Here is a 17973-nt window from a genome sequence, read left to right as displayed (position 1 = left end):
AGAATGAAGAACGAAGGGGTCTGTACCAGGTTGGAGAAACCCACAGGAACAGCTGACCTGAACAAGGGAGAGCACATCGACCCCAGATGCTGTCCGGGAGGCCCGTACAAGACTGATCCAAACCCCTGAACATGGATGTCAATAAGGAGGCCTCTGCACTCCAGGGAGCCTCTGGTGGTGGATTAGTATCTTTCCCTGGTGCAAGAAGGGACTTTGAGAGCCCATCCCATATGAAGGGTTACACTCTGGCCCTGGACACATGGGGAAGGGCCCAGGACCAGCATAGGAAGACTTGGTGGACTTTGCAGAGCCCCAGTTGAGGGCCCTACCCTGCCTGGGGAGTGGTGGGTGGATGGGGTGGGGGGTAGACGGGTGAGGGGAGGGAGAGGGAGAAGGGACTTGAAATAAGCTTGTTCCCTAACTAGAACTAATAAAATAATAAAAAGAAAAAAAATACTTATTTCCTCCACCATTTCCTAACATTTCTCATTTCTTTTAATCTTGCTCTTTTTTTCACCTTCTTTTGATCCCATCCTTTATTCCATGTATTATTTATTATTTTTATTGCTACCCTTTTAACTTTATAGCTAATTCTATGTCACTTTTGCAATTTTATATCCTATGGCCTGATGGGTGATGTTCTTCTGCATGTTGTGAATGTATGTTTTCTTACTGGTTATTGAATAAAGCTATTTCAGCCAATGGACAGGCAGAATGTAGCCAGGCAGGAAATATAGGCAGGGCTAACAAACAGATAAGGAGAATGCTGGGAAGAGGAACACAGAGAGCGAGTTATGAGGGAGACTCTATGTAGCTACCAGGAAGATAGGATGCCTGGGCATTCTCCAGTAGGCCAAGACTACGTGAAGATACATAGATTAATATAAATGGATTATCAATTGAGAGAGCTAACCAATAAGAAGCCTGAGCCATTTGCCAAACATTTTAGAATTAATATTAGCCTCTGTGTGTTTATTTTGGACTAAATGGCTGCAGGACCAAGCAGGACAGAAACTTCCATCTACAATAGCCACTAGTGGAACTGATTGGCTTTAATAAATTTTAAGTGGATTTACTTATCTAGTTAGGTATAGTATTACAGCTGTTACAGCAATTTGTTTTCCCCATTCTCCATACAGTACTGAGCCCTCAAAAGAAAACTGCTCACTAAGAGGATCACCAAATAAAGTCAGAAGAAATATCCATATCAATAAATATGCAAGTCATAACAGTGATGGGGGATGTCCTTCTGGATGCTGTGAATATATGTTTCTCTTATTGGTTGATGAATAAATGCTGATTGGCCACTAGCCAGGCAGGAAGTATAGACAGGACAACCAGACTAGGAGAATGCTATGAAGAGGAAGGAAACAGGAGTCAATGAAGAGATGCCATGTAGTTACTGGGAAGATAGGACACCTGAGCATTTTCCAGTAAGCCAAGACCACATGGAAATACATAGATTAATAGAAATGGGTTAATAATTAAGAGAGAGCTAGCCTAAACCAGGTAGTGGTGGTGCATGCCTTTAATCCCAGCACTTGGGAGGCAGAGGCAGGCAGATCTCTGTGAACTCAAGACCAGTCTGATCTACAAGACCTAGTTCCAGGACAGGTTCCAAAGCTACACAGAGAAACCCTGTCTCAAAAGACAGAGAGAGAGAGAGAGAGAGAGAGAGAGAGAGAGAGAGAGAGAGAGAGAGAGAACACCAACATTTTATTAATGTAAGTTTCTGCATGTTTATTTGGGACCAAATGGCTGCAGGACCAGGTATAGTGAGATACTGTAACCACGCCTCCTAAAGGCTGGCTACAGGTGTGCCTGACCATGCCTGTTAGAGCATGGTCAAGGTGAGGTCAGGATGATGAGTGATAGGATTTTAAGGGGCTGCAAAGCACATAGGGGCCCTTTTCTCTGGCCTGACTACCTTGCTGTCCCTGGCACGCTCTAGCTTGCGTTTGGCTGGTGTTTATCTGAATAAAGATATCTTAACCTTATGGACCACGGATCAGCTCTCCTTATACCTAGCGCCCAACGGGGGGCATGAACCCACGACCCTGAGATTAAGAGTCTCATGCTCTACCGTGACAGGTATTTTACTGAGGTATATCTCATACACTAAATAGAAACCTCCCAAAGGAAAGGAAAGCTTTGCTTCTATCTTCACAGGAAAACTCATCTCCAGAAGTCCAAGAACACTACATGGGTAGATGCTTAAGAAGAGAAGGTAACTATAACCATTAAACAAAAGGAACGTGACATACGGTAAACTTTACAAGCTGTCTCTCAAATAACTCTATTTCTCTTTATTTTTCTAGTCCCTATTCAAGTAAATCAATGCTGGATTTAGAGTTGGATTTGGCTTTCCTCCTCTAAAATCCAAGCACGTTGTTTAACTAAACTTTAGAGTTTCTGTATTGTATCAAGAAGCCAATTGATGTAATACAGAATGAGAGAAGAATTTGGGGACTTTGTCTTTGTCTTTCTTGGTTCTTTCCTTCAAGGGGTACACTGTCTCATAATCATTATTTTCCACAGTTGACTTTTCCAGGATGCATACATATGCAAGCCAACATTTCTCTGCTAACACTTATGTTTGAGTCCCAAACAGCCAATGAAGACCTGCCTGACAGCAATCCCTGGACACTCTAGAAGGAAATTGGGCCATACTTCCTAGACTATACTGGATACAACTTACTCCATTTCAACTGATACTCTGACCAGAGCTTCAAGTACTGACTTCAATCAAGTTGAGGATTTCAACCTATATCTTTAATCAACCAAATCCCATCTAACATGGACTGGATATAATCCATTAGAGACATTCACTATACTAACATTTTCTTCCCACAGAACCCCACGAGGCTACTGTCATCCCATTTCAGCAGGAAGTAACTTGGAGAATGCTACGTTCCCTTCCTCCCATTGTTGTCACTAAGGATAATATACACCTAGTTAACGCCACTTTCCTATTGTTTAGGGTTGGGATTGGAAGGAGGTGTTCAGGTTTGGACACCTCTTTCATATGACGTTAGGGCTTAGCTAAAATAGACATGGTTAGGTTATGCAATAGCAGATTATTGTATCTTCTTGTATTTCACCTTTATGATTGTTAATTTTGGATACTTTACACTGTTAAGTTTTAATCCTCTTTTAGACTAAAAGGGGAATTGTAGGGAGACACCATAACCAAGCCTCCTAATGGCTGGCTACAGGTGTGCCTGACTACGCCTGTCAGGGTGTGGTCAAGGTGAGGTCAGGATAACGTGTGATAGGTTTTTAAGGGGCTTCAAGGCACATGGGGGCCCTTCTCTCTGGCCTGCCTGTCTTGCTGTCCATGGCACACTCTGGCTTGCGTTTGGCTGGTGTTTATCTGAATAAATGTATCTTAGCCTTACAGACTATGGATAGGCTCTCGTTATAACCAGGTGGGACAGAAACTCTGTCTTCATAATACACAAACATAATTACAAAAATCATAGCAATATGACAGTTATAAGGGATCATAACTAATCTTTTACTAAATCCAAATAGCTGAAACTGAATGGTTGGTATGATGGTTCAGTAGGTAATAACATTTGCCACCAAGCCTGAGTTGGATCCCTGGAACCCACATGGTAGAAAGAAAGAACCTACTTCCTTAAGTTGTTCTCTGATTTCCACACATATGCCATCAAACACATACACATGGGTACACACATACACACACACACACACACACACACACACACACACAATCAACCAACCAACCAATCAACCAATTTTAAAGAGGTTAAAATGCCAGAAAAAGAATTCCAAAGTCCACGTGTAAAAGTAACCAGTGATTTCAAAGAGGACACAAGCAGTGTGGAAACAGTATATAATACTTTATAGCACCTACATGGAGGCTCACAAATATCTGTAACTCCAGTTCCAGGGAATCAGATGCCTTCTCCTGGCGTCTGCAGGCACTAAGCATGCATGTGGTACACATACATGCATGCAAATATTCACACATATACATAAAAATGAGTACCTTTAAAAGGTTGAAGGATAAATAAAATTTATCATGATAAAAAACAAAGTAATTTATTACCATTAAGCCATCTCTATAGATAATACTGGAAGGAATATTTTAGACAGAAAAGAAGGATAAACACTCAGAGGATAAATAAGTCATAAATGGGGAGTGGAAATGGGGAAATTAGGGAGGGACAGAAGGCTTAACCAAAATAAATAATATATGAAAAGCTATATGGAAGCCTAAAATCTTCCAACTCAAGAAACCAATGTTAATTAGAAGATATAGAAAAATACAGGTGACAAAAAAGAAGATCAGGGGAATTCTCCAGGAAATAGGGAGACTAGGGAAAGGAGAAGTTGGGGGGTATATAAGCCAAAAGTAAAGATGTATGAAGAAGTTTTATAGAAATCTGTTAATTTATATGCTGATTTTTAAATACAGTATATATAAAATACAGGAATTTGAACAGAGGTATCCTGCTTTTATGAGCAATAATACTCCTAATTTGGGTTACTAAATGAAAATCTCAGTCCCAGGCATGGACTACCTCCTTAGGAGTTATTGACCAAGGAGGCTCTGAAGTGCATGAAACAACACAGACTATTACCAATCCTCTTGACTGTTCAACATAACCAAATGGTAAAACCCTATTGCTGAACACAACATTCACTTTGGATGCAGAACATAGAAAAATCAAACTTAACTTGCCAGGAAATTCTCTCCCTGCTGGCTAATTTATATAGTGCCAGAATGTGTTATACAGTTCCTAGTGAAGAAGAGATTAATGGTCTCTCCCAGCACTGAATCCTGTATACTAAAATACTGACCTGCCTACCAAGATGTGTTTACATGTGCAATAGTTTGCCAAACTATTATAGGGATAACTGACCACTTTCTGATTAGGTACAAGGTCTGCTCCAAGGAAGGATTTCATGCCTGGTATGTAAAACATGGTGAAAAACCCCTGACTAAGGGTAACATAGGTCCAAGTAGAGAACTTATTGTTTTGCTATCAAAATGCCTTCTACATATTTCTTTTTATACCCATTTTATTTAAAAAAGACATGAACCAAATAACTGGATTAAAAAACAATTTCCAACTGTTTGCTCACTGCAAGAAGCATACTTAACTGGAAAAGGTAAATGTGAAAAAATGCAAGTTGACATATTAAGCAAGTAGAAAACTGAAAACAAGCCAGGGCAGCTATATTAGTATCTGAAAAAAGCAGACTTCAATCCAAAGCAGAGGAGATGAACTACATCACCACAAATAATGGTGACAATCCAACAAGAAGGTATAATGATTGGAAATAAATATGCATCAAACATTGGTGTACACAATTTCATAAAACAAAATCTACTGTACAGAAATGGACAGGCAGGCCAAGATAAAGTAGTAATAAGTGACTATAATACCCAATTCCATGAGTAAATATATCATCCAGACCAAAAAAAAACCAAAACTTCATAATTAACATAATATAAATCAAATGTTAATATACATTTACAGAATAGCCCACCCATTGGCTATTAAATGGATATATTCTTCTCAGCAGTCCACAGACTTTATCTAGAATAGATCATTTTATAAATCCAATATTACCCTACTTTCAAGATTTGGTAAGGAGACAACAAAAAAGAATATTAAAGAACAAAATATTTAATAAGTAAAAGTTCAAAACTTCAATAAAATACTGGCATATCAAATTCATACAAATTAAGGGGATCATGCACCAAAACTAAGTTGGTTTCATTCCAGGAATACAAGAATGGTTCAACATATGTAAATCAATAAATAATATAGCACATTAAAAAGAATCAAGGATAAAAGTCACATGATTATTCCAACAGATACAGAAAAGGCCTTTGATAAAATTAAACATCCATTCATGATAACATCACTGAATAAATTAGGTATAGAGGGATAATTCCCCAGTGTAGCAAACTTATATTTAACAAGCCCATAGCCAATATCACACTGAAAAAAGAAAACCTGAAAATATTTTCAGTAAGATCTAGAAGACAAGTGTGTCCACTGTTCACTAGACCTTTATGGTATAACATAATATGCATATTTGCTCCTATTTTAAGTGTGCTATCAACATGTTTAAGTAATATAAACATTCTGACCTATAAAAATAGATACAGACAAGATTGAAGCTTTAATCAAAAACAAATGTAAAATTTTTATATTTTAACAGAAAAATTACTATGAAATATTTATAGTTTGAAAATACAGGCCAGTAATTTCAAAATTACTTTAAAGTAATTGCTGGGTAATAATAAGAAAAATATGTACTTACCAATATTTTTTTCAATTCTTCAAGCTCCACTTCTTTGTTATTTTTAAATTTAGTCATCTCATCTGAAATAAAATAAAATTTGTTAGTAGCTAGATTAAAAGATAGGAAAGAAGAAATAAGAATAGTACCATTTGACAAGAAGAAACAACTCATATCTGGCACCATTATCAGACCAAGACTCCAGGATAAGCGGCCTAGGGACAAACTAATTTCGAATAGTGTCAGTGTGTACCTTTACTTTCAACTCATTACTACTTAAATCTGTCAAGTTTCTCTCCAAATTTAAAAGAACTGATCTTCTCTCAAGCTAGTTCTCATCATTTTTCATTTAATTTCAACATACCAACTCTGTGCACAGAAATCCTTATTTTCTCCTATACCACCAAGCACCCCTTATGAATATAAAAACAAAGATAACTGATTAAAATGTCTCTGTTCTTTCAAGCTACTATTTCTCATGTTATCTTTCAAATCCCTATTTGCTAACTACACATTTCTTTAACTCCGTGTAAAACTAATACCTTTCTCCATGATGTTAATGAAATTATGATCTTGAAAATCAACAATAAGCACTTTCTGATGCCATTCCCAGTCTTATTTATTGTGTAGCTGGGTCATATTTAATACAATTAAACACACTCTTACTGTTTTTCCCCCTTCAAGTACCAAGATCTTGCATTATTTATATTTCCTCTCTAACTCCTACTCCTACTGCTTTATAGTGCTTATCTATACTTCTGTGAATTCAGTATTAATTTAAAAAATCTTTTTCAGCTCAACCGTCCCATTTCTTTTTCTTTTTTCATGTTTAACTTCCTACAGTCTCCTACTAATTTCCAGCTGTCACCTAAATTGTATCTGACATATTATTTTTGTTCATTGTTAAAGTTTTAATTATTGGAAATATAACAGAACTTCTAAATGTTTCTCAGACTTCTCTTTAAAACAAAAAAAAACAAAAAACAAAAAAAAAAAACACTTGTAATAGCTTCCCACAAATCAACAAAACTCAAAATATCAATATAGATGCTAAAGGAGAAACGTCACATGAAAAGTTTATTTAACCAAAAGTTTCACTTGAGGTAAAATATACCTTATTGTTTTAATTTGAGGACTAGCCGAAGAAAATGATCTGTAGTGTGAATTTGTAACAATTCAGTTTACCATTAAATAGCTAATATCTATCACATTGTAATTTCAATATTTTCTCATACCAAGTATTATGAGAAGTTTGGAAGATAAGGAATTTGAGAACTGTGAAGCAGTGTTATGTGTTTGTGGGAATGAGAAAGTAAAATACCATGTTCTTGAGAAATCTTTAGTTACTATAAGAGAAAGATTAAACACATAAAACCAATAGGGTAATAGTATCCAGAATGGGGGGGGGGTGGTAAGCAAAAATTATTTTAGAGTAAGAAGTGAAAATATGAAAATTTCCATTTTTGTTATATTTATGGTGACTAACACAGCTTTGTATAAAATATAAATACATATTTATATATTTGAGATAAATGCTAAGGTTTCTTATTGAATGTTAATGGTGATATCAAAAGGAAGCAAAAGAGTTAGGAAATGCATTAAGGAAGAGTTAAATGTTAAGGATAGATTTTAAAGTATAGAGAGAGGCTTTGAATAGTTGTATAGGATGATAGATTGTTGAAAATACTATGTATGGAAGTGCAAATTAAAAATTACATAAGGACACAACATTATTCTATTCCTGAATTAATAATATAGTTTTCAAAGCCAGAAATCTTTGCAGATATTCTTTTTTATTTTTATAATTAGTTATCAATATGTTATCAAAGTACACTATTGTCTAAGTCTTACCCAGTTCACTTGATTTCTTCTGCAACTCCATGGTAAGTATTTTGAGTTGATCTTCATTTTTTTTCAGTCTTACAAGATATATTATTTTAAAGTTTAGATTATTATTTAGTCAGAATAATTCATCTAATAACTAAAACCAGCACAATGTAACAACTGATATATCTAACAAACTTATTCAGTTATTAGACATTATTTAATATTAATCTGCATAAAACAGCTTAAAATGACAATTATAATAAATATTTAATTATATAAAATCTACCTAAAACCTTAAGGCTTATAATTTGTATCTTAACTGTAGGGCGATGATGGAATACATCTTCAATCCCAGCACTTGGGAGACAGAGGGAGGTGGATCTCTATGAGTTTAAGACCAGCTTAGTCTAGAGTTCCAGAGCAGCCAGGCCTACATAGAGAAACCCTGTCTCAAAAATCAAAAACAAAACTTAAAAATAATATCTTAACTATTGACAATAATCAAATTTATGCATTATTAGATATGTAATTAGATTAAATGCATATCTATTATAATAAATTCTTTTAAAAAATATTGGCTTCTCTGATGTTCCATTTTCTTAAACCATAAATCTAAGGTAACTGAGGCTGAAGAGATAGCTCAGAGGTCAAGAGCACTGTCTCCTCTTCCAGAGGACCTGGGATCAATTCCCAGCTCCCACATGGCAGCTCACAACTGTCTGAAACTCCAGTTCCAGGTGATCTGATATCTTCACACCAATACACATAAAATAAAAGTTAAATAAATTATATTTAAAAAAAACCCAAGGTAACTGCTGGGCCAGTGAAATGACTCAACAGATAAGAGGGCTTGCTACCAAGCCTAACAACCTAAATTCAACGTGTAGGAGAGAACCTATTCCTACATATTGTCCTCTGATCTCCATACAGAGGCATACATCATTCATACATACATCCATAAATGTAGTAAATTCAGGGCTGGAAAGATGGCTTAGTGTTTTGAGAGCACTTGCTGCTCTTCCAGAGAACCAGAGTTTGATTCCTAGTACCCTTATGTGGGCTCATACTCTTTAACTCCAGTTCAGGGGGATCCAACACCCTCTTCTGGCCCCTGTAAGCACTGCATGCATGTGATACACAGACATACATGCAGGCAAAACACCCATATACATACAAATTTTTAAAAAATTAATGTAGTAAATAAAAAATTTAATAAGGCAGTTGGAACAAATGATTGTATAGTAATTTGCAAGTTTACCTTTTGAAAATTGCCTTAACAGGTTAATCAGAAATACATGTATTAGAAGACTTAGAAAAGCTATGTTTTCTCCTTAATATGTACAGGAGTGAAAAAAATTACAGTAGACTCAGGATATAAATTGGGAGAAAAATTCATCCCTCTCCTTTATTCTGCCAAATTTAATTAAGCACTGTGCTAACAAAATAATTACCTAGGACAAAAATAATTATCTAGGCCTCAACATATTTTTATATAAAAATCAGATAAAGTGAAGAAAAAAAGAACTAGTCAATATTCTAATTTTAAATAAAATACTATTTAGTGTTAAAAGCATATGAGTGATTTATCTCATATGGAGTAATGTTTGCTCTATCCCAAGATAGTTACTAAGTTTAAACATGGTAAGTTAGGTTACAGACCTCAGTAAAAAAAAAAATTCTTCAACCAAGACATTATTCCTATGAAGCTGATCCACATGCAGTGGTTCTCAACATGTAGGTCAAACCCCTGTGACAGCCCTCTAGCTCCAAAAATACTATTACTACAATTCGTAATTTTAGCAAAATCACAGTTATGAAGTAACAACAACAAAAAAATTTATGGTTGGGGGTCACCAAAACATGAGCAACTATATTAAAGGGTCACGGCATTAGGAAGTTTGAGAACCACTGATCCACAGTATTAATAAATATGTCCTATAACTGCACCAATCCTCTATATAGCTTGACCCCATTGCAAAGCATGCATGGGAACAATTCAAGAAAATACCTGACTTTAAATGGTACTGAATAGTAAAAGTAAATCATTTTTATGTCTTCACTTATTTTTTTAAATTAAGTAATGTTTCACCTTTGCTGTTCTGTTCTTAGTAATTCCTCCAAGGTACATGTAGTAGCTTTAAGTTCAGTAACCACAAATGAGTGATCAGTTTTAGCTTTGTTAAATTCGTCCATTTGAGCTTCTTTTTCTTCAGTGAGCTGATAAATTGTTTTTGTTGCTATCTGCAAATCTTCTTCTAAAGCCTTCTGAGTGTTCTAAGTGAAATAATGGATAAAGCAGAAAGAAAAATGCAAAGGGCTAAAATGTTTAAAAGGCTTAAGTCATCTGCTTCTATAAATTTGGTTGCCCCTTTGCCCTCCATACTTTCTCCCTTTCCATTGTCTCTCCTTGGCATACTAGAATAATCCACCCATTATCAAATTTCAAATCAACGTTGTCTATTCTTTTGATCCCTCCACAGAGTTTTCCCAGACAGGTTAGCCCACATTCTTAGAACTGTTGTGACAATTTATAAGCCTGAGTCACTCTATTGGTACTTGGGTATTTTCATCCAATGCCTTTTATTAGAAGCATTTTTAGAGTAGGATTGTGTCTTCTCTATTCAAATCTATGAATTTTAGTCATATCCAATAAAAATGTTAACTGATTATGTAATAAACATTATACACTAGTTAGAAGTATCATACCATACTTCTTTGCAATGACATTTTAATATCTTCAAGTTCTGATGTTAAATGATCCTTCTTTTCATTTACTTCTTTGAAGTTTTCATCTTGTAATTCTAAAAGATAAAATTATATATAGGCATTGTTTGATAGAAAATGGCTTTCAAGGAAACTAATTACTATAACAATTACTCCATTTTCCTCTACTAGAATATAGTCCAAAATAAGATTCAAACATACACACTAAATTTGATAACAATATTTTTCCCTGCCGGGCAGTTGGTGTCCAACACCTTTAATCCCAGCACTCAGAAGGCAGAGGCAGGTGGATCTCTGTGAGTTCGAGACCAGCCTGGTCTACAAGGGATAGTTCCAGGACAGCCTCCAAAGCCACAGAGAAACCCTACCACGAAACCCTCCCTCAAAAAAAAAAAGAAAAGTTCTACCTCCGTTTATAGGCATGAACCACCACCATGCCAGAATGAAATATTTTAGAATAGCAAAACAGTAATACAAAAATATCCACAAGTTAACAATAAATTATGATTATACATAAATGGACTAGTGTATCATGTAGTCACTAAAAATAATAATAGAAATCTTACTGACTGTCAAAAAACGAGGGAAAAAATGACAAGTTAAAATAGTTTTTTTGTAGACCATAAACATCAAGGAAAATATATACAAAAAGTACTTTTTCATCTACATTCCAGTGCTAAAATTATTTATGATTTTATTTTCACAATTTCCTATCTTCACTTCTAATTTCAAAGTATCACTTAGTAGTTTATGTGCCTTCTATGTGTTTTAAATCTCATATATAAATACTAAGGGGAAAAGTCCATCATCTTTTCTGGATTCAAATTATTCTATTGTTTCTTTTTAAATTTCTTACTACATTTATTCATTTATTTGTGTGTGTGTGTGTGTGTGTGTGTGTGTGTGTGTGTGTGTGTGTGTGTGTTGTGTGTGTGTGTTGTGTCTGTCTGTCTGCCTGCCTGCCTGCCTGCCTGCCTGCCTGCCTGCCTGCCTGCCTGCCTGCCTGCCTATCTGTCTGTGTGGGGCATGCATGTACCACAGCATACATGTGAAAAAACTTGCAGACTGGTTTCCTTCCTACCACCATGTGAATCCTGGGAACCAAATTCAGGTCATCAAGCTTGGCAGCATATGCTTTTAACTGCTGAGCCATTTCACCATCTACTATTGTCTTTTCTTATTAGCTACCAGAATATTTAACTATTTTGACTCTACTACTTCCACCCACTTAGGAAATTATAATATCAATTAATGACATCTTAAAGACTTGCTGTTATGATTAAACAAGTAATACAACTTAAAATGTTCAACCACAATGTGTATAATATATAATCAATAAAGCTATTATGATGATGATAATAATGGTGGTGTATGCTAGAAAATGAGCTTAAATAGGTTAACTCACCAGGGAGACTGATAAAAAATGACAAGTACTGATAAGTACTTACTAGAAGTTATAGAAGTATTACATAGGGGCTGGAAGAAGGATCAGTAGTTAAGAACACTGGCTGCTCTTGCAGAGAATCTAGATTCAATTCCCAGCAGTGGTGACAATGTTGCTTTTCAATTTGACTACAACTGTAATTAACTAAGCTGGGCACATCAGGGACTCACCCTAAATTCAGATTATTTGAGATGCAAAGATTCATCTTAAATCTGAATCATCTGAGGTCAGAAACTGGTGGTTTGAATAAGCATAGCCCCCATAGGATTTATATATGTGATTCTTAGTCACCACAAAGTAGCATTATTTAAAGGATTAGAGGAATAAAAAAAAGTATGTCACTGGGGATGGGCTTTAAGGTTTCAAAAGCCCATGACAGGCCCAGAATCTCTCAGGGTTTAGTTCTCAGCTACTGCTCCAGCACATGCCTTCATGCCACCATGTTCCCTGCCATGATAATAATGAACTAACCTCTAAAACTGTAAGCAAATTTGAAATTAAATGCTTTCTTAAAAAAAAAAAAAAAAAAAAGTTGCTTTGGTCATGGTGTCTCTTCCCATCAATATAATAGTGACTGAGACAGAAACCACCCTAAATTTGAGCCACACCTTCTGGTGGCAGCAGACATAAAAAGATATGGAATAAGAAAGCTTTTGGTTTTTTGCCTGCTTGCCCTCGTTTGCACTGTCAAGTTTATCTATTATGCCACTGAGAATTACTTCCTTAGTATTACAAACTACTTCTTCCAGATTCCAATGTAGACTGATGACCAGCTAAGGCATCCAGCCTATTGTCTATGAATTTTACAGGGAAACAAGTAAAGTACATTAACTGTCTTTTCCTATAATTAGCACTAGAACTTCTATTATCAAATATTTTTGTTGTTATTGTTGTTACTGAGGTTAGCTTCTCCCCTGAAAATAAATCCAAGTGAAGAAAACTCAACTGGAAGAGTCATGTAAAACAAAACAAACAAAAACAGTGAGGAAAGGGAAAAATGAAGATTACATTTATTTCAACAAATATCCAAAACTCAACAAAGGAACACAAAAATCAGATGTCTATCAGCTGAAATACCCGCACAAGCACATGACTTCTCAATACTGGAAAACAAAAATAATGAAATATGGCTAAAATATCAAAAAGTATATCCCAGTTCTACTTTTAAAAAGGATCAATGACCATATGGATTACTTAAATAAGCAGATAAATGAAGTAAGTAGTCAATTAATTAAGGACCTATCCTGGGTAAAAATGTCAATAACTTGAAAGAAAAATTTAAAAACAGTTGAGAAGCAGAAAAAGAACCAAACAGAAATGTTACGATTCAGGCATTATGCTGCCCTGCCCTCTGCCACCTGACACAATGCACTCAGCCGGTACACTGGCCAGCCCAGGGTCTATTGGCTGCTATGTCACTATGTAATCTGCACACAGGTACAAAGGTCCCTTTAAAAGGCAACATCTAGTCACTTCTGCTCTCTCTTTCCCACTGGCCCTCTGAAGGGGCAGACAGGACTTTTCTTATCAATTTTCCCACTCTTTCACTTTTCTCTCACCCTTCCTTTCTCTTTCTCCACTCCCTTCCCTTTCCCAATAAAACTTCCCACTTAAGGTCTGTCTGTCTGGCGTGTTTGCCCCTCACCCACCACTGGAATCACCACAGTTCCACTTTGTGTCGTATTATAGCAAGAAATACTAGAAAAGAATGAATCAGTCAAATAAAAGAAATAATGGAAAGGACCATCAACAGATGAGAATAAGCAGAAGGAATTTCAGAGATGGAGAATGAAGTAGAGATGACGATATACATAGATACATATAAAGAAAAAACAGTAAATGTAACCAAAACATTTAAGAACTGTGAAATAATGTTCAACAGATCAAATTAAAATTCATGGAGTACAAACAAGAGAGAGTTGAGACAATTTATTCAGTTAAATTCTCAAAACTTTTTTATTTAAAAATTTTGAGGTGAGCCAGGCGTTGGTGGCGCACACCTTTAATCCCAGCACTCGGGAGGGAGAGGCAGGCGGATCTCTGTGAGTTCCAGGCCAGCCTGGTCTCCAGAGCGAGTGCCAGGACAGGCTCCAAAGCTACACAGAGAAACCCTGTCTCGGGGGGAAAAAAAATTAAAAAATGTGAGGTGAAGAAATAAAACATTTCAAGACAAGCATAATTAAAGCAATTCATGACAACTAAGCCAGCACTGCAGAAAAATCCTTAAAGAAACATTATGCACAGCAAAAGAAGAAAAATACTCTCACCCATAAGGAGACAGGAATAAGTATATTTTATGAAAGAAACAAAAGAAGACAAGCAAGCCAGGAAGAAACCAGTCATGTTCTAACATAGCAAACCACCAAACAACTAATACTAATAGGGGAAGAAGAAAAGAGCAATCAATAATCCATCAAACCAGAACAATAATTAAAAAAATCATAGTAGAGATAGCAAATTTCAGAATATATAAACTATTTTTAAAAAGACCCATAACAAGCAATAATACCAAAGCAATAACTAAAAGCCATCCCAATGAATAAAAGTCCAGAACAAGGTGGATTCACTGCTGAATTCTTCCAAAGTTTTATGAAAAAACTAATGCCAATCTTCTCAAATTATCCCACAAAATAGAAAAGGAAGACATGTTTCATTCTACAAAGCCAGTATTATTCTAACACCAAAAATAGAAACAAACATTTTATTAGAAAAAAGAGAGTGGGAAGGAAGGAGGAAGGGAAGTAGGAAGGCAACGAAGGAAAACTACAAATTTACCTGATGATGACAGTACAAAAATTCTCTACAAAATGTTTGCAAATCAAATTCAAGAACACACTAAGAAAATCATACATTATAACCAAGCTGAGATAGACACTTAAGAAAGTGCTCAACATCCTTAGCCATCAGAGAAATGCAAATCAAAACAACTCTGAGATACCATCTTACTCCTGTCAGAATGGCTAAAATCAAAAACACCAATGATAGTTTGTGCTGCAGAGGATGTGGAGAAAGGGGAACACTTCTCCACTGCTGGTGGGAGTGCCAACATGTACAGCCACTTTGGAAATCAGTAGGACAATTCCTCAGGAAAATGGGAATCAGTCTACCACAAGATTCAGCAATTCCACTCTTAGGCATATACCCAAAAGAAGCACATTCATGCAACAAGGACATCTGTTCAACGATGTTCATCGCAGCATTATTTGTAATAGCCAGAACTGGAAGCAACCTAGATGCCCTCCAACTGAAGAATAGATGGAGAAAATGTGGTACATTTACACAATGGAGTACTACTCAGGGGGGAAAAAAAAAAGAAAGAAAACAAAACAAAACAATGGAATCTTGAAATTCGCAGGCAAGAGGATGGAACTAGAAGGAATCATCCTAAGTGAGGTAACCCAGTCACAAAAAAACAAAAATGGAAGCTGTTGCTGCTATTGATGCATAACATATTGCCATTATTGCTCTTTTTATATAAATATAAATATATACATATATATAAGCAAAAAAGAAAATATTAAATTTGTATAGGCAATAAATCCTTGTGTATAGAATTTAAAAAAAAACAAAAATGGTATGTACTCACTCATATATGGATTTTAGACATAGAGCAAAGGATTACCAGCCTACAATCCACACTGCCAGAAAGCTAGGAAACAAGCAGGGCTCTAAGAGAGACATGCATGATCCCCTGGAGAAGGGGAAAGGGGCAAGATCTCCTGAGCTAATTGGGAGCATGGGGCGAGGGGAGAAGGCGCTAGAAGAAAGAGAGGGGGAGAAGAGAACAATCTTGTTTCTAATTTAAATTTAAAAATGAAAAAAATAACCAAGCTGATGCAAAGTTGGCTCAAGATATGCAAATAAATAAATGCAATACAAATACAATACAAATAAGACTTACAGAGAGAATACATGATCATCTCAATATATACAGAAAAGGTATCTGACAGAGTTCAACATTTCATGAAAAATAGATGGAATATACCTCAACATAATAAAGTCTATAAATGGCAAACCTATAACCATCATTATACTAAAGAGTATTTCCTCTAAAATCTGGAATAAGGCATTCTCTCAACTCTTACTCAATTTAGTACTTGAAACGTTAGCTAAAATAGTAACATAACAGAAAGGTACAAAAGAAATACAAATGGGAAAAGAGGAAGTCAAATCATCCATAATTGCAGACAACATAATTCTATATTTAAAATACTCTATTTACTATACCAGAAAACTCTCAGGTCTGAGAAACACTTTTAATAAGTTGCAAAAAAACAAAAATCAACACTAAAAACTCAGTAGTTTTCATTACACCACTAACAACTTGCTGAAAGAAATAGTAAGAAAAATATCCTACTCATAAAGGCTTCCAAAAAGTAAATTCCTAGAAATAAACCTAATAAAGAAAATAAAAGTGAAAACTTTACTAGATTATAGAAAAACTTCCAGGCTGGAGAGATGGCTCAGCAGTTAAAAGCACTGGCTGCTCTTCCAGAGCATGCACATGACAGTTGCTGTCTGTAACTCCAGTTCCAGGGGATCTCATATCTTCACACCAATGCACACAAAATAAAATATATTATTTTTTTAAAAAAGAAAAACTTCCACTCTCCTCAACTGAAAGAATATTGTGAAAATAGCTATATAGCCAAAAGTAAACTATAGCCTGAATGCAGTACACAACAAAATTCCAATGACATTCTTCAAACAACTAGAAAAACATAACCCTAAAATCCATGTGGAAATGCAAAATACTGTAAATACTGTAAAGCAAATACAGCAATGCCTCAAATTATACTGCTGAGTCATAGTGAAAAAGACAGTACAATACGGATCCAAAAGCAGACATGTAGAACAACAGAACAAAATATAGAACACAAAATTAAACATACAACTATATCTACTTAATATTTTTATAAAAGTATTAAAAACATACATTGGGGTAAAAGGCAGCCTACATTATATGTATTTGAAGAACTCTTAAATCCTACCACACAGATATTTGCATATCAGTGTTCATTGCTGCTCTAGTCACAAAACCAAGGAAATGAAATCAGCCTAGATGTTCATTGTAAAAGTTGCAGGAAAATGGATGCATCTGGAAATTGAGTTAACCCAGATTAAAAAAGACAAACATTGCATGTACATGCTCATATATGGACACTAGCTTTTAATTTTTATATCTCTGTATAAATGAGGGTGGGTGTTAAGTGTGGGTCAAAAAAATAGAAAGGGGACTACAGGAGGAGGAGGTAAAATGTGTTTTTTTAAAAAGAGGAAAACAAAATATATGGAACATGGAAGTAGAAAGGGAGTAAGTAAGTAGAGGGATACAATTTAGGGGGTAAAGATGATAGGGGAGATTCAATCCCAAGTATGTATGAAAATGCCATTATAAACCCTATTATTTTGTATATTGATTAAAACAAAAAAAGACAATTTGTAACAATAAAAAATGTTGCTGGATGGTGGTGGTGCATGCCTTTAATTCCAGCACTCAGAAGGTAGAGGCAGCCGGATCTCTCTGAGTTCCAGTCCAGCCTGGTCTACAGAGTAAGTTTCAGGACAGCCAGAGCTACTCAGAGAAACCCTGTCTCAAACCCCACCCCCAAAAGTTGATGTCCAACTGTGAAGGAAAAACAGATTTGAAGAAAAAGAGTATAATGACTAATGACTATAGCATTATAATCATA

At 35.5% G+C, this 17973-nt stretch overlaps 1 protein-coding gene across 1 annotated transcript in view; it reads right to left on the bottom strand.

The window, feature by feature from the left end:
* Positions 1 to 17973, bottom strand: part of Sycp1 (synaptonemal complex protein 1) — a 106612-nt gene that overhangs the window by 62015 nt on the left and 26624 nt on the right. Inside the window, exons 12-15 of the mRNA XM_027393520.1 lie at positions 10819 to 10913; positions 10202 to 10386; positions 8137 to 8204; positions 6307 to 6368 (exon numbers count right to left, since the gene is read on the bottom strand). Coding sequence (XP_027249321.1) covers positions 6307 to 6368; positions 8137 to 8204; positions 10202 to 10386; positions 10819 to 10913 — 410 coding nt within the window. The remainder of the gene's footprint in view (positions 1 to 6306; positions 6369 to 8136; positions 8205 to 10201; positions 10387 to 10818; positions 10914 to 17973) is intronic.

The sequence above is a fragment of the Cricetulus griseus genome (assembly GCF_003668045.3).
Source record: "Cricetulus griseus strain 17A/GY chromosome 1 unlocalized genomic scaffold, alternate assembly CriGri-PICRH-1.0 chr1_0, whole genome shotgun sequence".
NCBI lineage: Eukaryota > Metazoa > Chordata > Mammalia > Rodentia > Cricetidae > Cricetulus > Cricetulus griseus.
The sequence above is the reverse complement of the archived record's forward strand: the minus strand, read 5'-3'. Positions and strand labels throughout refer to the sequence as shown.